Source organism: Tiliqua scincoides, chromosome 1 (assembly GCF_035046505.1).
Source record: "Tiliqua scincoides isolate rTilSci1 chromosome 1, rTilSci1.hap2, whole genome shotgun sequence".
Classification (NCBI taxonomy): Eukaryota; Metazoa; Chordata; class Lepidosauria; order Squamata; family Scincidae; genus Tiliqua; species Tiliqua scincoides.
In genome coordinates, this window is record NC_089821.1 from 260,610,698 (window position 1) to 260,635,471 (window position 24,774).

General features: G+C 44.7%; 1 protein-coding gene across 1 annotated transcript; it reads left to right on the top strand.

The window, feature by feature from the left end:
• The first annotated feature begins 325 nt into the window (after window positions 1-325).
• On the top strand, window positions 326-24,774 carry ABCG8 (ATP binding cassette subfamily G member 8). Its single transcript, XM_066623504.1, is given in 13 exon segments — window positions 326-391; window positions 2,108-2,212; window positions 3,883-4,039; window positions 5,623-5,861; window positions 8,140-8,272; window positions 11,143-11,412; window positions 12,777-12,988; window positions 13,121-13,158; window positions 18,629-18,828; window positions 19,699-19,775; window positions 19,864-20,131; window positions 20,764-20,891; window positions 24,637-24,774. Coding segments are annotated over 13 exon segments (2,031 nt in total).

Sequence of the window (24,774 nt, forward strand, 5' to 3'; positions counted from 1 at the left end):
AACAGGAAAGCTTTCTCAGTGATATCTGTATAAAAAGCAGCTCCTGTGATCCTGGTCTGTTGCTTTTCATTTAAAAAAAAAATCCCGTGGCAGTCGATAGGTCAACCATAATCATTATCTGATGAAACTTTAGCCTGAATTTTTATTATCATGTTCTGTTATCATAGGAACAATTTTTCACCAGCTACAGAAGTAGGTGTGGTCCTGGCATAAAGGCACAGAGGAAAACCAGTCTGTTAAGAGAGATGATCAGTAGGTTTCAAAACAAAAGAGCAGAAAGACCAATAATCAGTTTGCAAGCAGGAAGATCATAACAATAACCACAATGGAGAAGGAAATGATTGATCACTTTTCACTGGGACGCACCTTGAAGAAGGAAGAGACCGAAAAGGTGAGTGAAATTTAAAAGAGAAATCCTAAAACCCAGCAAACAGAAGTCACTGTAATTGAGAATAAAATGTGAACATGAATAAAATGTGAACAAGTCAGGAAATCAAACATAATCAGTAATTTTCATATTTTCACTGACAAATTCATAATTGAATTAATGCTGATACAGAATCCATTATGGTGACCCAGCATAAAGGAGCCACTAATATTAATTATATCATCAAGCAGAGTACAGATTGTCTCCTTCTTGTGCAACATGTGCAACACTACTGACATTTAGACAGTAAGCTCAAGAGACCTGACTCAGTGGCTATGTTGCTCAGAAAAGTGTGCTTCACATTGGTTGTGCCATATAAATAAAAAACAAACACTCTGGTAATCATGATTTCTGCTGCTGGTACTTTAGCAAGTTTGTAAGTTAGCAGTTACATAAGGCAGGACGCAAGTGCCTGGTCAGGTCTAATGCTTGGGAAAAGTATACAGGTAAAGAGGCGGACAAAGTATTTTTTTGTATGGTTTGGTACATTCTTAAGTACTTCTCTGCACTAGATATTGGCATGAGCACAACGGCAATTTGACTGGTTTCTTTTGAATCTCCTGTATGCTGATGCCCAACTAGACCGGTGCAATGCACTGTGCTGAAGTTTGGGTGTCAATCAGAGAGTTCAGTTCAATTGTTCAGGGTCTCTTTATGTTTCTAATTTGTTTGATTTCTGGTTGAGTTTTCCTGTAATCAGTCAAGCTTTACCTGCTGTGGTGATTCCTACAATAAATGGATAACATGTGAAAGGCGAGACTCATTCCTAAAACAACAGTGAGTACACTTTAAGGAATCATTGTAGCCCAGTGGTATTCAAACTGGGGCGTCGCAACGCCCCAGCCTGTGGGTCCTGGCCTCTGCCCCCTTAAAGGGCAGGGGCAGCCAGGAGACAGGGGCAAGGCAGCGGATCGCGCCGCTCAGAGGGGCTGCAGGGGCTTGGGTGTACTTGCAACCTTTGGCAGGGCTCCCCAGGTCAGGGAAAGGGAAAGCAGATCGATTGCGCCCCACTCCACAAAACTGGAAGCGGAGCACGATCACTCCGCTTTCCCTTCTGACGGGGCTGCAGGGACTGGGGTGCACCCTCCAGTCCCTGCAGCAGCCGTCCCTATGTGCAGGGAGCCCTGTGCGAGCGCCTGCAGGGCACCCCAGGTCAGGGAAGGAGAGAGTGGGGCGATCGCGCTCTGCTTCCGCTTTTGCAGAGGCAGAGCAGATTGCTCCACTCTCCCTTTCCCTGACCTGGGGCACCCTGCAGGCACTCATGCAGGACTCCACGCACACAGGGACGGCTACTGCAGGGACTGGAGGGTGCACCCCAGTCCCTGCAGCCCCCTGAGCAACACAATCCTGGGGATTGCGTCGCTGCCTTCCCCCTGCCCCTGCTGCCTCCCCCCCCCCCGCAAAGACTTACTGCGGGTTTCAAACTCCCGGAGAGTTTGAAAACTGCAGTCGGAGCCAATCATGATTTTCTGGCTCATGTCCCCTCTTGACATCATGATTAAGGATGTGCACATGCACTTCATGATATATGTTAACTGTAGAAAACACTGGTTCATCTGCATAGCTATGCGAAATGTGAAGCAACTCTAATGTGTGTTTACATTTGTCACCTCTCCATTACTTGTTTTTAAAATTGGTACAAATCTTAAACACATGACATTGTAATGATGATTTCCACAGATGAAATTCGAAGAGAGTATTTTTTGCTCAGAGGAGGATAACAGCCTATATTTCACATACAGTGGCAACTCAAATGTCTTAGAGGTCAAAGACCTTAACTACCAGGTAAAAGACAGCTTTTGTTTCTATTCATTTTATTTTATTGTGCTTAGTAATTTTTCTAGCTGCTCAAAAAGACAAGCATATGGGCTAAAATAAAGAATAACTAGACCACTGGCGATGGGTCAGTCGTTCCAGTTTTAGATAATTTTATTTGTACAAGTATGCTGGGTGTAGAAGGAAGGAAGGAAGTGTATGGGGGTCAGAAGAAATAATACAGTATGTGCAAACTTTAGGCCAAACTAGACATTTGCTTAGGGTCCTACCTATAGGTTACAACTTGCGTTCTGTCACTGCAACATGCTTTCCAGTGGTTGCAAAAGGCGATCCGCCATTCCATGCAGCCAGGCTGCTGCTGCAAGTAGTGAGCAGCCACATCTGTGGCTATGGTCATGTGCCAGCAGCCTGTGAAGAAACCCTGGCACCAATAAATCGGTGCATGGAGCAGGTCATGGGTGAGTGGGTGGAAAGGGACGCGAAAGGGAGGAACGGGGAGGAGACCAGGGCAGTGTTTGTTGAGACTGGGAAGAGGGTGGTATCAGTTCCACCGATATCCTATCCCCCTTCCCGGCCTTGATCTGCCTTCGCTGGTCCACTCAGACTTGCACCAGCAACATTGCTGGCACAGGTCTGAGTGGACCCATCTCAACATCAAAGTCTTACCCTAGGGCAAGGGAACAAATACTCCCTTACCTGGAGAAGACCTCCAGGGCTGTTCTCCCCCTGCAGAATGCAGCACATGCTCTGGTGGTATTGCTGCATTGGCAGGGGGGAAGTTACATAGGATTGAGTTAGTGTTTTTATCCCTTCCTCCTTTCATTTGATGTTACTGTTGTGTGGGTTAGAATATCAGGGACTCCAAGGACAAGGATTAATACTTCCAACTGACATCTTTCTCAGCAGCTTGGGACATCAGTTAAGAAAAACTGCTTCTCCACAGTAAGAAAGTTATGTGCTATATGGCCTGTCGAGGGGCTCGCTCCATGCCTGCAGCCATAGTTCCAGGTTACAGAGAGCACAGACCCAAGCCAAGGTCTCTTGCCATGGCTGGAACATTTTGGGCTTTTAAGTTTCCCTCTTTTTCATATCATGCAAGTCCTCTGAGTTGCACTATGAGCCACTGTACTCCGTTACTGCACACATAGTTCATTCTCCCCATGTGTGCATGTTACACCTTAGAGCACACCCAGCAAGTGTGCTTAAACTGAAAACACCTCTTTTAATAGAAGCAGATGCTGGGGACCCAATTCAGATCAGGATCATAGTACATGGGGAGGAAGATATTAACTCTTTCTCTTCTATCATTTTCCCACTGAAAATCACCCCTGAAGCTGCTTGTATTTCCCAGGTAAATGGGTGAGATACTTTTTTTAGAATAAAAACTGAACTTTCAAAGAAGAGCCTAGATGGAGTATCCTTGAGGGTGGCCAAACTTGCACAGGCTGGCTATCATACTGTGGCTACATGGCCCTGGGCAATACATCTGAGCTCTCTCCTGAAAAACACAGAGGAAATTTGAAATTCCAGGTCCAGGGTCAAGATATTATTCAAATAGACTAATCCACAGCTCTTGTTCTGATAGAAATTACATTGACTTGTCCTTTTCCAGGCAAACTCAGGAAAGATGCGTTGTCTTGGTTTCTGCTTTATAAAAGCACTCTTTTGTGTTTCACTAGGTTAATGCAGTCTCACAGGTTCCCTGGTATGAGAAATTAGCACAGCTGAAAATGCCTTGGGCATGCGGCACAGACTCTGATTCCCATGTGGCAGCCATCCAAAACCTGAGCTTTACAGTCAGAAGTGGGCAAATGCTGGCTCTCATAGAGAGTTCTGGTAAGATTTAAACCCTCTAGGACATCAAATTAATGGTTGGTTTAGGATGCAAAAATCAACTATGATTTATGACAGCATTTGCCAAACTTTGGCCCACGGGTCAGATCCAGTGAAATGCTACAACCCTTCCCATTCACTGCACTGCTCACAATTTACCCACCCGATCTATACAGTGTGACCCTCTGCATAGTTTTGTCTGGGCACAAAGTCTGCTGGGATAGTGGGCTACAGATGCAACTGCCCAGAATGTACAGATCAAGTGGACAGATTGTGAGCAGCACAGAGGAATGATAAGAGCTGCTCTGCATGGGGACATCTTTCTCGTAACGCAGAGGTCACGAGTTTGGCGACTGCTGGTTTATGCTAACAGTTGTTAAGTATCCACATCATGGTTTGAGCTTTCAGATAGGAAAAGCATTGCTTAGAACTGCCAGACTACTTTCCTCAAAACTTAGGACTTGGTTTCCTAAATTTACTCCTTTCTCCATGGTGCAGCAGCCTCTTGAGGTGGAGCAGAGACCCACACTGCCATTTGTCGATGGTCAGTTAATTTAGCCATAATAGGAAACCACAGCTAGCACAAAGTGTGAGTTTCAAACTGTTTTAAATACTGGTTTGTCATCACCAAGCAAACCACTTGTTGTGGATACCACTCATTTGCTGGGTCCTATCCCCTCCATTTAGAGGCCCCCTGCCCCTTTCTCCTCCTCAGACTTGCACCAGATACAGAGCTGGCACAGATCCAAAGAGACCCATTGGTGAGCAGGAGGCTTCCAAGGCACCCAATCCCCCCCCCCCCGGCTGGATATAGCACACAACTTCCGGTGCAGCTTACAGGTGGGGGGGGGAAGGATAGGATTGGGCTCTTACTTTCCCTCACCTACACACTCCTTTTTGTGTAACTAACAAAAAACATTATACAGGTTGAGCCTCATTATTCGCCTGGGTTCCAAGCACTCAAGTGGGGTCCAAGCACTCATTGTGGGTTCCAAGCACTCATGGCAAAAAACTCACTATAGCAAATCAATTTAAAAGTTTCTTTGCTCCAGTGATTTAAAAACAGCCTTGCTGACCTTTGTGATGTAAGATAAGAGTCATTAAGAAGACAATCCATCAATCAGTCTCTGCTTCACTTAGTCCTCAGTTCACTCACTGCTCAGGGGGAAGGGAGGGGTCGCCTGGAGAGAGAAGAACTGATGGATTGTCAGCCAGCTGCCCCCCCCCTCTCATTTAGGAGGCTTTTGTTAAAGGACTGTTCAGTTTTTTAAACTAATTTTAAAGGGGTGCATTTTTCCCCTTCTCCAGGGATCAGCACATTCCTTCTCATTTACAGTGGCCATTCGAGTTGAGTCAAATCTGTGTATAAAAAATACGTGTATAAAAAGGCTGGACCTGTACCCATATCTAGCTTTATATGAGAACAGAAAAGACATAAGCATGTGCAAACATGGCTGTCCCTATCAAATCTACTTAGGCTCATAGATTAATGCTATTTCTTACAAAATTATTCTTTTGGGGGTTGAGGAACCTAATGGGGCTGTTTGCCTATAGACACTTAACTTCTTAATCTGTTATATTTCCAGCTTGTGGAAAGACAGCTTTGTTTGATGTGATAACATGCAGGGACCATGGAGCCAAAATTACCTCAGGTCAAATCATGATCAATGGAAAACCTAGCACTCGCCAGCTGGTGAAGAAATGCATTGCCCATGTTCGGCACGACGACAGACTGTTACCTAACCTGACAGTCAGAGAAACGTTATTGTTCATTGCGAAACTGCGTCTTCCAAAGATGTTTTCTGATTCACAGAGAGAAAAAAGGGTAATTAGAATGAAAATTAAGTTGTCAAGAAGGTATTTAATAACATTAACTAAGTGACTGTGTGAGGAGTTGTATAAAAGAAAAGCTCCTCTGAATGTAATTATTTGTCTTTTTTATCAATGATAAAGCATGCTTTCTCTAATACTTGTTTTAGCCTGGATTCCTATTGAGTTTTGCTTGGGGTTTTTTGCTCTCAGACAGAAAAATATGAATTGGCTGGTTGTCATTGCAAGTGCTTGTCTAACTTCTGAAAGGAAGGCAAAGAAAAAATGAATGATGGGCATTTTAAAAAGTGCTTTGACATAAAAGGGGATGTTGAAATTTTTAAATGACTGCAGTCTAGGCAGCTTAGAAGGACAGGTCCAAGACATTTTGGTGCCTGAGATAGAAAATACCAATGACTTTCCCCACCTCCCACTCAAAGCTTGAATTACAGCAGGGAAGGTAATAGGCCCTTAATGAAAATCAACCCCCCCAATTTTAGCTATGGCCTCTCCTATAGTCTTCTAAAAGCAATCGCTAAGGCAGCTACCACAAAAGGACAGGAGGCTGACCTGTTACCATCACTGCTCTGGGACACTTGTATTAAAGCATACACATATGCATCCCAGGGCAAGTGTGTTAAGGGACCTTAACACAATGTTGGCATTGATGCTCCCACCTCCTAACCTGGTACCAGAGAGGAGAAAAAGGGACTGACATTCTCTAACTGCTACTTCCTTGAAACTAGGAGAAGGTGAAGCACAGGGCATACAGGAAATTCAGTAAGACGATACTGTTTCAGTGACCCAGCACACATGCAACAAGTTAAATGTAATGGAAAGGCGAGCAAATCAGATGTTTCGGTTAGCTAGAACTCAGATAGCTTTCCAGGCAGGAGGGTTTCCTACTGACTTTTTAGACTTCTTGACAGAGATTCTAGTGTCCCAGAATGGGATGTAGATCTCACAAAGATCACATCTGAATTAAGAGGCGGGGGTGACTGAAAACCTAACTGGAGAACTTGTAAACTTGTTGTTTCAGTCAAGGAGATAGGACTGAGGGGAAGGGAAAGCTGCTGAAAAAGGGATCCCTAATGAGGGTCCCAACTAGGTAGGTAGGAAACATAGGGAGACAGACCTGTTGGTCTGCTGAGTAGACATTCAAGGACGTTGGGAGTGTACAGGAGATCTCCAGGTTAGGCAAGCCAAGCTCCATTAGATTTTGGCCGCCAAGCCAAAAGCAGAGGGTTCATTCCAAGAAGGAGGCACCTGAAGTGAGGCAACTGGGAATTAGGGGTTCCTGGCATGTAGCAGGATTTACATATGGTGCAAAATTCAAGTGTGTTGACTGCTGTAATTATACTTGTCAGACGAACATAAAATGAAAGATTTCCTGGAATGAATGGCTGGTACTCAGTTGAGGTCAGTCTTGATAACAGTTTGTTCAAGTAAGAAGTTTGTTCTGTCTGGGGCAGAGATGGGTCCCAGGACCTAACAAGAGAGCTACTCTTAGGTGCTAGGAAAGGACTAGGGTGTGTGTTTGGCAAGACTAGGGTGTGAGTTACAGAATAAAAGAGAAGTAGCTCTTCAGCAAAGGCAACTTGTTTGATTGAGTAAAGTCACCTTTGATGCGCTCACTTTGGGTTGGGGCAAATGGCACCTATTCTATCTTTCAGGCAAAGCAATCAAAGAATTATGTGTGCTTGGTTATGTTCTAGGCAGAAAGCAAATGAGTCTATTTGCATCAGAGATGAAAAAGCTGTGATCTCCTTTCCAGATTCCCTCTTAACCACTGTTTTTGACCAAGGTTTGACTCTGCTTGCTTCATAGCAATCCATGCCAGAGGAAAAGTAAAATGGTGCTGTTTGGCAATAAACCCCTCTTCCCCATTGTAATTCAACATTGATCCCTTCTATTTAAATGGAGTGCAATCCATTCAGACTCATGTGCAAGTCCCACTGAAGTGAAAGAGAGCTGCACAAAAGCAATGTATCTTTAATGGCACCTGCAGCCCCCATCTAAATCGGGTTCCTCATCTTAACAATATCTACAAGCCATAGGAAAGCCCTCATGCGCTAGCATTACTCAAATTAACAGAAGCTGCAGAAGAACATCATACCTATAATGACATCCAAAATCTGCCACCAAACCTGTAGCAACTGCTGCACCTTGCCTCATGATAGGGCTGCTTCTAAAAGAATTAACTCAATTATATTGCTGAATTACATGTCATCTCTGAATTACTGTTAAAAAAAAGAAAAAAGACCACCCTGAGTTGTCCTTTATTAATTCTGCAGGTAGAAGATGTTATAGCAGAATTGAGACTGCGACAGTGTGCAAATACAAGGGTAGGAAATGAATATATCCGTGGTGTTTCTGGAGGAGAGCGGAGAAGAGTAAGCATTGGGGTTCAGCTGTTGTGGAATCCTGGTAAGAACAAAGAGGCAGCCATACACAGATAAGAAAAGCCCTGCTGGCTCAGGCCACAGGCCCATCTAGTTTAGCCTCCTGTTTCCAAGCTGTCTCTGGGAAGATTACAAGTAGGAGATGAAGACAACTGGTTTTCAGAGGCACACTGTCTCTGATCCTGGAGGGAGTTCATAGCCACCATGACTAGTAGCCAGTGATACCATTTTCCCCCCATCCCCCAGCCCTAAATATGGCTAATCCAGAGTTTTTCAAACTTTCCTGGTTCATGGTACCCTTAGTGTTTTACAGTGCAATCCTATCTTGCACTGGAACAGGCAGTCCAGGAGGCCTGCGCTGTACCCAGCACAAGGTAGGGCCACAAAGTGACTTAGCCAGAGGTAAGGGGAAACTCTTCTCCTTACCCCCGGGTAAGCCACTGCAGCTCTAATGGGTCTCCTCAGACTTGCACTACCTCCAGAGGTAGCAGGGTTGGGATCCAGCGTAAGAGCCAGGTCCCAGCCCCTTCTCTCGCTCCACTTTATGGCATGTTTGTGCCTTCCTGGGCCAGCCCAAGGGCGACTCTGGATTGCGCCCTTAGTAATTTTGTCAGAGTGCCCTTAGGCCAAAAGAAATACCATATACATATGTTTCCTCAAAAATTTAAAATATATCCCACAGTGCCGCTGCGGGTTTGCTGTGTGGCACCCCAGGGTGCCACAGTGCATAGTTTGAGAACCACAAGGCTAATCCCTTTTTAAAGCCATCAAAGCAAGTAGCCATCACTGTATCTTGTGGTAGTGAATTCCATGCCTTATTTGTGTGGTGTGTGTGATATACTTCAATGAAACAATCAGTTTCATTGGATGACCCCAAAGTTCTATTGTTGTGAGATTTATAATATTATGAATTATAACATATAATTATTTATAATTGTTATAAATTATAAAATTATATCAAATATACAGGTGTGCACCGCTTTGCGACCTTCCAGCTTATGGTGGGATTGCATAACTGACAACCACATGTGGTCACGTGGTTGTTGGGGGGCGCACACCCCAATCCTCCGAAAGCGAGGGGAGCGCTGCTCCCCTTCCCTCTGGAGAGTTGTCTAGAGCCAGTGCACGCCTGCGTGGTGCCTCTGCAAGGCTCAGACTGAAGGAAACAATGTCTCTCACGCAATTTTCGGTTTCCTCTGTGAAACTGGAAGTCGCATGAGAGATGTGATTTCCCTCAGTCTGACCTCCACAGAGGCAGCATGCAAATGTGAGCTGCCTCTGGGAAGCTCAGATGACCCTCTGAAGGGGAGGGGAGGGGAGGGGAGCAGAGCATCCCTTTCCCTGCAGAGGGTCCGGACTGCATCAAGCCCTGCTTGACATCAGGGATCATGGTCCCAATCCCTGTCATTAAGCAGCACATGATTGTAATTATAAAATTTATAGTTTTACAAGCCTCGGCCATGTTCCTCTTTAGCCATCTGTTTCCTAAATGTTTGGAGCAATTCTTTTGGAGCCCTTCACAATCTGTTTTGTTTTTCACCTTCCTGAATAGTTTGGTGTCATCTGCAAACTTGGCTATCTTACTGCTTATCCCTAACTCCAAATCAGGAACGTTAAAAAGCACTGGCCCCAGTATTGTTCTTTGGGAAGCTTCCCTTTTCTTAGCTCCTTCCATTGTGAAAATTTTCAAATGACTTTTAAGTTCACTCAAGAGTTGTTGGTGAGGGGCTTTGTCAAGAGATTTTTGAAAGTACAAATGCAATGTAAAATGCTGGTGCTTATTCCAGGCCTATATCTCCACAAGTGACTTGCCTGGTTCTCCGATTTGATGTTTAGCACTGAATAATGTGTGCAGTAACAAGGGTGCTGCTCCCCAATTCATTTGGGAAGACATGAATTACCATCTAACACACAGGTCTCTTGCAGTATATAAATATTATTTACAACTACCACCACCACAGTGCATAGATCTACGGCATTTGGCTACAAGAAAGGAACTTTTCTCCATGCACTTTTAGTTGATTGCAGAGATATGTATACGCAACCAGATTTCAAGTGGGTACTTAAATTTGCAAACGGTTACCATATTGTAAATTGTCATTGTGGCTGGGATTATATTTTTGTAGTCAACTCAGATTTGGAAACTCTCACTGTGGCAGAGCAGTACTGGGAAGGAGAAATTTGCGGGGGGAGGGAAGAATGCACATTATGGGCTGCTGCTGGCTAGTTATGTCTTTTGTTAGATAATTGATTAAACAGCCTAGGGTGCCTCATTAATATTCTTTTATGGCCAGTAAACTCTCAATGAGAATTGGTTGGAAAATATCCAGAGATTACTGCAGTGTGAAAAGTCACCAAAACTTTGATTGCCCTCCCCCAGTGCTGATGGAAGGTGTCAGACAAAAGTTTGGAGGTTTGGGGAGACTGAAACAGAGAGAGAGCTGAAAGTTGGCCGAAGGCTGGGAGGCACATTGGGGTGCAGTGCCTTCTCTGGGAAGTGAAGTAGTGGATCTGCTGCCTTGTAGGATTGAACATACTACTTGCTTCCACCTGATTGTCAACCTACATACTTGTACAGTAAGTAAAGTAATTATTATTACAGAAACATCATAAGCCTCCAGTGATCCAAAACCCAGGCAGCACTGCTCTTGGAACTTCTCACTTCAGAAACGTGGGCGTAAAAGATGTTTTTCCCTTCACTCACCTGTCAAAAGGATGTTTTTCTCTTCACTCACATCCGCAGCTTCCCTCTGCAACCTTTCATTCCATTTAGTGTTCCAAATATATGTGCCAAATGTATAGTTCTCAACTGTATCTGCCATGCAGCTGCTCTGTGCATTAACAAAATGCTTAGCTTTATCAACATCATCACAACTATATTTTTCTGTTTGGCAGGGATTTTGATATTTGATGATCCTACATCTGGATTGGACAGTTTTACTGCCCACAACCTAGTAATAACACTGTCCAGGCTGGCAAGAGGAAACAGACTGGTCCTTCTTTCGGTTCACCAGCCACGATCAGATATCTTCCGGCTCTTTGATTTAGTTCTCTTCATGTCATCTGGCATCACCATCTATTCTGGAGCCGCACAGGACATGGTTGGATATTTCACGCAAATGGGATACCCTTGCCCAACATTCAGCAACCCTGCAGATTACTATGGTTGGTAATGCAGCTGGTAGCACTTGTAACGCTTAGTGGTTACCTGCTGATAGTCACAGACAGTTGGTTGATTTTTCCAGAATAGGACCCGTAGTGGCTGGAAAATTTCAGGGGGGGGGGGAATACTTTGAAGGTGACACTCAAGCTAGTGACAAGGGCACAGAGGCAATGTTGATGCAGTGTGTGCATGCATGTAAGATGGAGAGATATGAGTTAGCCTAAAGAAAGTTCAGTGGGGATAGTTGCCATCTTTAGCGAATCATTGCAGGCTTCGTTTTCTGCAGACGGAGCTGTAATATACAGTATATGCCTGTATCATTAAGAAGTATACTTCCCATTCCTCTTGAATTTCTCTCTCACTCTTTCAGGGCCAAAATAGCTACATAGATTGTGTGACTGAGGGCAAACTCCTAACTGTGCCCTGGGCCGGTGCAAGTCCCTTGCACCAGTCTGGGAGGGTCACAAACATGCCATAAAGCATGTTTGCCCCTCCGTACAAGTAAGCTGCACCAGTGCATAGAGGTGTGCTGGCCCACAGAGGCCAGATCCAACCTCCGCGGTGGCAGCAGCAGGTGAGTATACCTGCTCAGCTGAGCTCAGCTGATGCAAGGGTCTGGGGGGGCTGGGAGGAGGCAGGAGGGAGGCATTTTGGGGCAGGGAGAGGGCGGGTGGTAGGTGTTCCTGGGGGCAGGCAGGCAGAGAGCAGGTTGCGGGGCCAGAACCCAGCAATTATGCTAAATCCTAACCCTGTTCCCTGGACAGCATGGAATGGCTCCAGGCAGCTCTGTTCTGCTCAGCTCTGTGCCACCTTCTGAGGTGGCATAGATCCAAGTAGACCCATTGGGACTGCTGCAGCTCTCCCCACGGTAAGGGGAAAAGTTTCCCCTTGCCCCTGGCTGAGCCACAGACAGCTCCAAGCCTGCACTGGATATAGCTCAGACCCACTGGCCTGCCTGTTCCTGCACAGGTTAGGATTGCGCTGCCCGTCATACATGCTGGGTTTTTAAAAATGGAAATAGCAAACTGCAAAAGGGGTGACCAGACAATCTGTTTGCCCTGCAAGGGAAGTTCCTGTTGCTTAATAAAATAATAATAATAATAATAATAATAATAATAATAATAATAATAATAATAATAATAATAGGATAAAAGCCAGGTACTTGGGAAGGACTCAATGTCTGGAGAAAACAAACCAGTCAATAACACCTACCTGACTGCAAAAATCTCGTAATAATAATGAATTTCCTCCTCAGTTATCCTTGTTTTAGACCAGGTGTATCATACAGTGGGCCAAATTTCATTCTCTAGATTTGGAGAGGCTTAATATTTATTTATTGACTGAAATTTTGGCCACTGTTTTACAGTTGATCTGACCAGCATTGAGAGACAGAATGAAGAAAAGGAGATGGAAAGCAAACAACGAGTTAACTTGCTTGCCACTTTGTTCCGTGAAAACATCAAACATTTTGATGACTTCTTATGGAAAAGCAACTCAAGAGACAACATAGCATGTGTTTCCAGAGGACCCAGGTGAAACACAGAGAGCAGTATATGCTTATTTGAAACCAACTGCTTAGTTAGTCTCAAGATTTCTTATGCTATTCCAGAATTACTATGTGAACTTACAGATTTTCTCTTCCCTTTTTTTGATAGCTCCATGCTCCTTTTGGAGGAGACAACTCATATGAACTCCCAATCAATCGATCAGTTGCCAGGGTGGTTGCAGCAGTTTTCTATTTTATTAAGGTAATGCTCTCTTGAGTATCAATATGACACCTTGAAAAAATAAGATCTGAATAATAATTGGATTTGGTAGTGGTTGAGTTGCAAGTGTGATGCAGTCTCAATTCCAAGATGATATAATTATTGACCTAACACACATTTTTTTAAAAAAATTTTGATTTTTGATTTTTGGTGTGAATGGTCTTCATCAAACATCTTTGGGTAAACTGCATATGATGTGAAACAGTGTTTCTCAAACTGTGGGTTGGAACCCAATAGGTGGGTCACGAGTCAATTTCAGGTGGGTCCCCATTCATTTCCATGTGTATTTTATTTTTAATAGACTTGATGCTACCATGGTATATGACTGCATTTGGGGAAATGTTACAAACCTGTACTTTTAACAGGCTACTATGTATATTATTTTAACAATGATAGTAAATGAGACTTATTCTTGGGTGTGGGTAGGATTGCAGCCTAGGATTGTTAAAAATTTTCTTGCTTGATGATGTCACTTCTGGTCATGACATCACTTACGGTGGGTTCTGACAGATTCTCATTCTAAAAAGTAGGTCCTGGTGCTAAATGTGTGAGAACCACTGATGTGGAAGATCCATGACTATCTTTGTGTTTCAGGAGGATTAATAATAACAGCTTAGAAAAGGGATTTCAATCAAGAAACAGTATAGGACAGGGGTCGGCAACCTGCGGCTCTAGAGCCGCATGTTGCTCTTTCAGCTGTCTGCTGCGGCTCCTCCCGGTGAAAGTGGCAAAGGGGGTAACAGGAGGCACCTGTGTTGGGAGTGCAGGCTGCTTCCCTCCGCCCCCTGAGCTCACTGCCCTCCTCTCCCTTCACCCCCACCTGCCCCGCATTGGTTTCCCTTTTCAATTTTGCCGGCTCTGCAGGCTTAAGGTCCCTGTTTTTTCCTTCCCCAACTCTCCAGCAGGCTCAGCCAATCAACATCCAGCAGGCTCCTGGCTTTTTCTGTTGGAATGGCTCAGGGCCCTTCACTGGCTGACCACCAGCCAATCCTGAGCCACCTTCTTCCTCAGCCTTGCAGCCCGCCTTTCCCTGAGCAGGTCCCCACTCAGTGCAAGGAGAGGCTTTTCCTCCACAGCAGAGGAGACATCCTGTGTGTCTACTCAGTCGTAAGCCCCATTACAGTGGATGAAGCTTGCTCCCAGGAAAGGGAGTGTTTAAGGTTGCCGACCCCTGGTATAGGAGAAAAGGTTATATATCCCTTCCTCTAGCACTGATCTTGAGAGGACAATTCTGATCAAGGATCTACTGCAGCACATGCAGGTTGGCCCTAAAATCAGGGGTGGGCAAACTTTTTGGCAGGATAGCCACATCATCTCTCTGACACTGTGTTGGGGGCTGGGGAAAAAAATTAATTTACATTTCAAATTTACATAAATTTACATAAACAAAAATAATAATAATACAGGTACTTATATATCACCTTTCTTGGTCGTCAGATTTCTCCTTAGACTTTAATTCAAGGTGGTTTACATGGGCAGGCTGTTCTAAACCCCCATAGAGATTTTTACAATTAAAGAAAGGTTCTATCTTTCAAGAACCGCACAACATTTCAGATGGATCTTTTCTGGTCTGGTATCACTTCTGGCCTCCAGTTGCCTCCCACGCAGACTGACAGCAGCTCCTTCATCTCTCACTTGAAGGGCGGCCAAGACACTTCTTCGCTCACACCAAAGAGCAGGTGGAATAACTCGGCTTGGCTTGTCAGCTGCTTCAAGGTCTTGCCGTTCATGGAGCTGCTGGTGGCTTCAAACTGGCAACCTTTGAATGTTATCTTCAGACAAATGGAGGCTCTAACCTCTAGACCAGACCTCCTGCCCCTCTAATTAGACAATCTCTAATACATTAGACAAAACTTATATGAATGAATGAATTTAACACCACTAACTTGTGCTGGAAGTTTGGAACTGTCTGAGGCTTGGCCTGAGGCAAGGCGAAACTTTTCCTCTTACTCCAGGGAGAGTTGCAGCAGCCCCAATGCATCTACTCAGATCTGCCCCACCTGAAGAGGTGGGGCAGATCCAAGCAGAACAGAGCAGTCAGGAACTGCTCCACCTTGCCTGGGAACGGGGGGCTAGGATCTGGCATAACGGCTGGGTTCTGGCCCCACCTCCTGCTCCCTGTGCACTCGCCTATGAGCCTGCCCACCACCTGCCCTCCCCCACCCCAAAATGCCTCTTCCCTGCCCTCTTCCTGCCCCCCCTCCCCGCAGATACCTGCGCTGGCCAAGCTCTGCTGGCACAAACTCACCTGCTGCTGCCACTGCAGTAGCTGGATCTGGCCTCCGTGGGCCAGCGCACCTGTCTGTGCTGGCACAGCTTACTCAGAGAGAGATGTGCATGTTTGTGACCCTCCTGGGCCATCGCAAGGGGCTTATGCTGGCCCAATGAGTACTTAGGATTGCGCTCTTATGGAGCTTATTTATAAAATACATGAGAACGATAATACAGGCATGTAGAACCACATGAGAACTATGAACTGTTTGACACAAACCTTTTGCACAGTGAAAACATACAGTCCAAGCCAGAAACACATAAGTTGTTCAGACGCAATTGGGGAGGGATTAAAATTATGCCCAGGGAAAGCAGAAAACACATGGAGACTAGACTTTGCTCTAACTTGGCCTGCAGCTCACATCTGGCGGTCGCAACCAGCAGTCGCAGGCCAGCGCGGGCTACAACAGGCCAGAGGTTCATTGGAGACTGGGAGCTCCCTGCGGGTCAGACTGGGAGTTCTGGAGGGCTGCGAATGACCCGCGGGCTGGGGTTTGCCCACCCCTACCTTAAATTGTTACAGACAGTTTTGTTTTCTGTCATTGAATTTTAGTGATTTCTGTCCTATAGCCTGAGTCTTACCTGGCAGAAAGTTCCACTGAGGTAAATGGAACTTCTAAGCAAGTACGTTGCTTAGATTTCAGCCTTAGACCTCACGTATGTGAGCAGGAATAGTAACCACTGAAATCTTGTTGGTGTTACAAATGTTATTTGCATGAGTCTGTGGTGGCCGTAAACTGAGAATGTGGTGTTGGACATTAGTGAAGAAGGCCACTGAAGAAGAGACTTCTGTGCATCGCCCCGTGAAGACATGCCAGTTACATTATGAAATTGGGACTCGTGGGTTGTGCTGCAGGCTTAATGGAAAAGGTTGCTTTGAGGAAGTATCCGAATGAAATCAGACAGGTAGCATTTAAGAGGCAGTTCCAAACATAAGGGAGAGCAAGTGAAAAAGGGCAGAGAGAGTCCTTCCAGCAATAGTGATGGGCATCACTCATAAATCATGTACTGTCCATTCCTTGGTGAGGAGAACATTTAGGCTGACATGTCTCACTGCTGCAACTTAGAGAGGCTGTGAAGGGCAAGGAAGCTTCCTTCCGTAAATGGAAGTCTTGCCCTAATGAAGAGAATAAAAAGGAACATAAACTGTGGCAAAAGAAATGTAAGAAGGTGATAGGGGAGGCCAAGCGAGACTATGAGGAACGCATGGCCAGCAACATTAAGGGGAATAATAAAAGCTTCTTCAAATATGTTAGAAGCAGGAAACCCGCCAGAGAAGCGGTTGGCCCTCTGGATGGTGAGGGAGGGAAAGGGGAGATAAAAGGAGACTTAGAGATGGCAGAGAAATTAAATGAGTTCTTTGCATCTGTCTTCACGGCAGAAGACCTCGGGCAGATACCGCTGCCCGAACGGCCCCTCCTAACCGAGGAGTTAAGTCAGATAGAGGTTAAAAGAGAAGATGTTTCAGACCTCATTGATAAATTAAAGATCAATAAGTCACCGGGCCCTGATGGCATACACCCAAGGGTTATTAAGGAATTGAAGAATGAAGTTGCAGATCTCTTGACTAAGGTATGCAACTTGTCCCTCAAAACGACCACAGTGCCAGAAGATTGGAGGATAGCAAATGTCACGCCTATTTTTAAAAAGGGAAAGAGGGGGGACCCGGGAAACTATAGGCCGGTCAGCCTAACATCCATACCGGGTAAGATGGTGGAATGCCTCATCAAAGATAGGATCTCAAAACACATAGACGAACAGGCCTTGCTGAGGGAGAGTCAGCATGGCTTCTGTAAGGGTAAGTCTTGCCTCACGAACCTTATAGAATTCTTTGAAAAGGTCAACAGGCATGTGGATGCGGGAGAACCCGTGGACATTATATATCTGGACTTTCAGAAGGCGTTTGACATGGTCCCTCACCAAAGGCTACTGAAAAAACTCCACAGTCAGGGAATTAGAGGACAGGTCCTCTCGTGGATTGAGAACTGGTTGGAGGCCAGGAAGCAGAGAGTGGGTGTCAATGGGCAATTTTCACAATGGAGAGAGGTGAAAAGCGGTGTGCCCCAAGGATCTGTCCTGGGACCGGTGCTTTTCAACCTCTTCATAAATGACCTGGAGACAGGGTTGAGCAGTGAAGTGGCTAAGTTTGCAGACGACACCAAACTTTTCCGAGTGGTAAAGACCAGAAGTGATTGTGAGGAGCTCCAGAAGGATCTCTCCAGACTGGCAGAATGGGCAGCAAAATGGCAGATGCGCTTCAATGTCAGTAAGTGTAAAGTCATGCACATTGGGGCAAAAAATCAAAACTTTAGATATAGGCTGATGGGTTCTGAGCTGTCTGTGACAGATCAGGAGAGAGATCTTGGGGTGGTGGTGGACAGGTCGATGAAAGTGTCGACCCAATGTGCGGCGGCAGTGAAGAAGGCCAATTCTATGCTTGGGATCATTAGGAAGGGTATTGAGAACAAAACGGTTAGTATTATAATGCCGTTGTACAAATCGATGGTAAGGCCACACCTGGAGTAATTGTGTCCAGTTCTGGTCGCCGCATCTCAAAAAAGACATAGTGGAAATGGAAAAGGTGCAAAAGAGAGCGACTAAGATGATTACGGGGCTGGGGCACCTTCCTTATGAGGAAAGGCTACGGCGTTTGGGCCTCTTCAGCCTAGAAAAGAGACGCTTGAGGGGGGACATGATTGAGACATACAAAATTATGCAGGGGATGGACAGAGTGGATAGGGAGATGCTCTTTACACTCTCACATAATACCAGAACCAGGGGACATCCACTCAAATTGAGTGTTGGGCGGGTTAGGACAGACAAAAGAAAATATTTCTTTACTCAGCGCGTGGTCGGTCTGTGGAACTCCTTGCCACAGGATGTGGTGCTGGCGTCTAGCCTAGACGCCTTTAAAAGGGGATTGGACGAGTTTCTGGAGGAAAAATCCATTATGGGGTACAAGCCATGATGTGTATGCGCAACCTCCTGATTTTAGGAATGGGTTAAGTCAGAATGCCAGATGTAGGGGAGAGCACCAGGATGAGGTCTCTTGTTATCTGGTGTGCTCCCTGGGGCATTTGGTGGGCCGCTGTGAGATACAGGAAGCTGGACTAGATGGGCCTATGGCCTGATCCAGTGGGGCTGTTCTTATGTTCTTATGTTCTTATAACTTCTTTTGTAGGCGCCAGCTCTCCAATGATTTCCGAGATCTCTCAGCAATGTTAATCCATGGATTTGAGGCCCTCCTAATGTCGTTGTTAATTGGATTCCTTTATTATGGTCACGGGAAAACCAAGTTGTCTATTCAGGACACGTCAGCCCTCCTGTATATGATAGGAGCCCTGATCCCTTTCACTGTCGTTTTTGAAACTGCTCTGAAATGTAAGTTTCCAGTGTTATAACTACAAACGCTTTCAAGAGTTAGAGACATTCTGAACCAGACCATCAAATGCAGCTTCCTGTTTCTCACAGTGGTCAACTAGATGTTTCTTGCAAAACATACAAGCAAGGCAAGAAAGCACTAGCCCTATTCCACTGTCACTACCTAGCAAATGACATTCAGAGGCCTAGAACTTGATTGTCTTTGTAGCCATCATAACAGCCATTAAAATACCGATTCTCTATGAACTTATCTAATAGCTCAATCCTAATGAAACGCTGCACCAGAGGAATGTGTGTTCTGGCGCATGCTGTCGCAAAAGCACTTTGCATCAGTGTTACTATCTAGCATGCTAGTGCAAAGGCCAGAGCCTTCCTGCATGCACTGGTGGTCACAGGGACACCTGCCGGACCAGGTAAGTCCAGCGTTGGGGCAGGGGGAGGGCACAAAGAGGGCAGAATGGAGAGGTGATAGGACAGAGGTGGAAGAATCGGGTCTGGGAGAGGGACCGGATCAGTGGAGCCACCATGCACCATATCCTAACCTCTTCCTTGGATCTGATCTCTGTGCATGGATCAACGCGGACCTGTGCCAGCTATAGAGCTGGCGCAGTCAGAGTTGACCCACTGCAGCTGCTGGGGTGTACCCAGAGGAGACCTCCAGCAGCCAAAATTCCTCTGTGGGATGCAGCAGAGCTGCATTGCCATGCGGGAAGTTAGTTAGGATTGGGCTGTAATTCTTCTTTAAAGACATTTAAAAGCTTAGAAATTTTTTTTTTAAAAATAGCAAAATTAATGAAAAATTATCAGTGGGCTATTCTAACATATTCTAACAAAAAAAGCACAGTGCTTTATTGCTGTTTTATGCTATAGGTCATTCTGAAAGAGCAGTATTGCATCAGGATTTTGAAGATGGGCTGTACCCTGTTAGCCCCTATTTCTGTGCCAAGGTAATTGGTTTCCTTTCTCGCCAGAGCAGATGCCTTCCTTTGTGTTTTATTGCTAAGAGAATGCTAATTATGCTTCCTTTCTCAACAGGTTTTAGGGGAATTTCCAGACCAGTGCTTCCTGGTCATTGTTTATGGGATTCCCATCTACTGGCTGACAAATCTCAGACCTGAAGTGGAACATTTCTTCCTTAACTTGCTGTTCCTTATGCTTGTGATTTACTGTGCCCGAACCATGTCACTGTGGATGTCTGCCCTGCTGCCAACCTTGCAGATCTCAGCCTTCTTCAACAATATGCTGTATACAACATTTTTCTTGAGTGGTGGTTTCTTGATAAGCTTGGAAAATCTGTGGACAGGTGAGTTGGAAATATCATGCATGCAAAAAGCAAACGTGCCTGCAAGCAGAAGATGATCTGTCCAACTAGTCTTCTGGTTTGTAAGCAGTTGAAGACTGTCAGTCCAGGATACAATATTTGGTTTAGGTTATGTATCTGTCAGGTGTCTTTTAAGGACAAATTAGCCATTACTTTACACATGTGACTGGAGTTAGCATGCTTGTTTTTCATTCAGTGTATAGCAGCTAGATTGGCTCCACCATGGTTCATGGTGTGTGGGGAGTATGGGCTTAACCTAGAAGATGGTTTGGAAATTGCAGTTGGTTCAGAATGTAGCACCTCATGCGATTACTGGGGCTTAGTGATTTGATTCTGTTGGGCCACTGCTTTGTATATGCTGGCCACTCCATCCCACCCCTTTACCTAAACGGACAGGCCTAGCTCTGACATTCTATGATTCTACTGTTTCAAAGCTCTGAACTCCCAAAATTAAGTCCTACCTGATGACTATATCAGATACGGAAAGGCTAATAATTCCTGACCTGAAAAAATGATATTGATTGTTTGCTATTAAATACAGCTTTGTGTGTTTGATGTTTCTAGGTTATGTCATTTGTTTATAATGAATCCTTCTGCCTCCTTTTTCTTTTCAGTTCCCTCCTGGATTTCTAAACTCTCTTTTATCAGATGGGGCTTTGATGGTTTCATGCAAGTTCAGTTTAAAGGACTCACTTATCCTATGACTTCTGGGAATATTACCTTTCCAATTCCTGGAAATTTTGTAAGTCACATTTTTCTAGATAGATACTGTAATTAGATATATTTAATCAATATGAATCCTGAATCCTATCCAGGCCTTCTGCTGACAGAAATATTCCGTCAGCACATGCATCACTGGAGCGCCCATCTATCACTGATGCTCATAAGTTGGTGGCAGGGATGAGCCATGGGCAGAGGGAGAATCAGGGCAGGGAGGATTGGAGCAGAAATCAGGGGTATGTCGGGGGTGGGGAGAGAGTTAATATTGGGGCAGCAGCTACAATGATTTTCTGTGCCCCCTTTTTGGTCTCAACATGAGGGCCCACTTGGGCTGGCACAGTTCCAAGAAGACCCATTGGAGACCATGATGCAATGGAGTATGTAAGTAAACATTTTTTATGTGGCATAGTCTCCTGTTAGGCCAAAGTATTCAGCAGAGGCCTTGCCAGGGCTGCTACATGCTGTGGGCCAGCTAAGATTAGGATTGGGTTGATAGTTGGTTTAATATGCCTAAATTTAAAAAAAAATGAAATCAGACTTATAGAAACCTATTGGACATTAATCTATTTGCAAGCTAAGAACATAATTAGTTACTGAACAGGGACCATATTGATGTTTCATTGTAATATACAGCACGTTTGCTAGCATTACTGTGCTGTTCCAATCAGAACTCAGTATTAGCAAAATAAAGATAACAATTATCAAGAGTGGTAAGTTTTTTTTTAGAGGAAGCGTATACTGTATTCAGTGACTGAACAATAGCAAAGAATCTAGAGCAGTGTTTCTCAAACTGTGGGTCGGGAGCCACTAGGTGGGTCACGAGCCAATTTAAGGTAGGTCCCCATTCATTTCAATATTTTATTTTTAATATATTAGCCTTGATGCTACCATGGGATGTGACTGCATTTGGGGAAATGTTACAGACCCATACTTGTAACAGGCTACTGTGTATATTCTTTAAACAATGATAGTGAATGGGACTTACATCTGCGTAAGTGTGGGTAGGATTGCAGCCTAGGATTGTTAAAAATTGTCCTGCTTGATGATGTCACCTCCAGAAGGCATCAGGTCCAGTGGGTCCTGACAGATTCTCATTCTAAAAAGTGGGTGCCGGTGCTAAATGTGTGAGAACCACTGATCTAGAGGTATTCCAAGAATGTCATCTATGGCCTGAAAGATGACTGGAAAAGAGTACTAAAATTTCCCCTCAAATCTTCTTTGTTCCTACTCTAATCTCTCTCAACCATGAGGTGTAATTTCCAAATGATGGAAGAATCTGTAATTGGAGGCTGGAGTACTGCCCTAAAAACTGTTGTTAGGCCGCTGAACTGGCAGGTCAGCTCTGGGGAACATCAACTGACAGATTGCCAAATCCACTTCATAATGTTGATGCTCATGCCTCCAAATCTCTATTTTTGGGATTCTCCCCCTTTGCCTCTTAAGCTCCATCCCACGCCCTTCTAGAGAGTTAGAAGATCACTCAAGGCCATCTAGTCCAACATCCTCATTCTCACAGTGGTCGCTAGGTGCCCCTGGGAAACCCACAAGCAGGAGTCACTCACATGCACCTCCAATACTGTTGCTTCCCCTTGCAATTGGTATTTATACCCCTACAACTTCACACAAACTCCCAGATTCTCAGGAAAGGCTTTTCAGAGGGCATAGGAGGTTTCAGTGGAGGAATCATCACCATATGTGGCATTAATTACCATTCTTGCCCAAGAAATAATATTGTGGAGATATTCTGCATCTGAACCCGGATACTACATTTTTGGCATTCAGCACTGACAGACATACTGGCATGAATTCATCTAAAATCTTTTCACACAGTCCGCAGATATGGAAGCATTTTATTGGGGGTGGGGGTGGGGTGGGCACAAGTCTTTGGCTCATAAGTACACTTTCCATGTGTTCCTCCCCATCCCAATTCATAGGAAAATTTTTAGAAAGACGAATAGTTTTACAAACAGAGGGAGAATTGCAGCCACCCACTTTCTTCTTGGTGTTATTCCTTATTCCAGTTTTCTTTGTTTGCCTGTTGGTGAGGCAGAATTCTCCACTGGCAGAGTTCTTCTCACACAGGGAGCTGCTTTGAAGTGGTAAATGTAATGTCTAAGACTTGCTCCTGAGCCCCACTGTATCTACTACTGGGGCTCATCACACACGCCCTAGTCTAGTGTGAACCAGGCCTTTGTGCTCATGAGCAGTCATTGAAATGACTTATCTCTGCAACAATTCAGGGCTGAACTCTCCCCTGGGTCACTGATGAATCTACAGTCTTAGGGCCAAATCCTATCTAAATTTCCAGTGCCTGTGCAGCTGTGTCAACGGGGCGTGTGCTCCATCCTGCAGTAGGAAGGTAGTCACAGAGGCTTCCTCAAGGTATGGGAACATTTGTTCCCTTACCTCGGGATTACATTGCGGCTACACCAGTGCTGGAAAGTTGGATAGGATTGGACCCTCAGTCAGTAAATAGTTTTACAGGAAAGCCACTAAGAGGAGGGGAATGAAAGGCAATGGAGTCCCAACACTTCTTCAAAGAGGAGTGCTAACAAGCCCTGTTTCCACAGCCAACATTTCTCTGCACATTCTCTACTGGCAACTGTGTCTGAGGAGGAATTCCAGCCTTCACCCAGAGGCTTCTGGTTGCTGATTCCTAACCTACACCTATTCCTGTTAGCTGATCCTGATTCTGCTTCACTGTTACCATCCCTGTCAAAAGTAGAAGCACAGCATCTTTTGTTTTGTTAAAGAAACAATAATTCCCTTCACCACACCTCAGCTGTGAATTTACTGGAAAACAGTGTTTAGAAATTGTGCTGTGCACCTCCCAAATGATGCATTCGTCAAGAGAAATGTCACAGTTCTTGCTATGACTGTCAGTCATAACTGAAGAGTCTCTTATCTGGAAGTTATAGATAGCTTCCATAAATCTTGGACAAGAAAAAGGAAGACAGTATAACCAAAAGGCAAATCAGTGGGCTTCTTTCTAGAACAGGGGTGTCAAACATAAGGTCCGGGGGCCGGATGCGGCCCACGAAAGCTTTTTATCTGGCCCTCAGGCTCTCAGCTGCTGAGCAGTGCTGAGGTGTTACTGCTGCAATGGCAGCCCACGTGAAAATTGGGCTCTCATATCTTGAAATATGATCAAGGTTTGTGTATTTTCTGTTCTGCAATTTGCAGCTAATGAGTGCCTAAGTGAGAAAAAATGCTTATTTTTGATTATGAACTGTTTAATGACATCACTTCCTGGCTAATGACATCACTTCTGGCCCTCGGCAGGCATCATGAATACTGTTCGGCCCTCAGTATGAAACGAGTTTGACACCCCTGTTCTAGAACAACAGGTTGGAGAAAATTAAAATTTTTTTTAAGTAGCTGTAATGATGTCTATTAATAGGTTAGGTAAATAAATTTACAAAAGAGTCACAAATGAATCAGGAAGTAGATGTTTAAAAAACGCATCTTAATACCAATAAAAGTACATCAGTGGCAGGTGCTATCTTAGAAGAGGCATTCTTTCACACAGGAGGGAATGCCTCTTCTAAGATGCTTCCTGCTGTGACCCATGTGTGCATCGTCTGAAAACAAAGACAGAATGCCTTTGTCTGTAGAAATGTCTACACACATGCCTTTGTTTTGTTGTATAAATCTTTATGCAGATTTAATAAAAAATAAACAGAAATACATATATGAGCAATTGATGCACAGTTCTCTAATAAATGTCAGCAGTACTTTAAATTAAGATGTGATATCTGTGCTTACAGATTCTCCAGTCAATGGGTCTAGGTTCTCATCCTCTCTACGAAATTTACCTCATCATGTTCGGCATCAGCTGTGGTTTCTTGATTTTATACTATTTATCTCTCCGATTCATCAAACAGAAATCAAGTCAAGACTGGTAA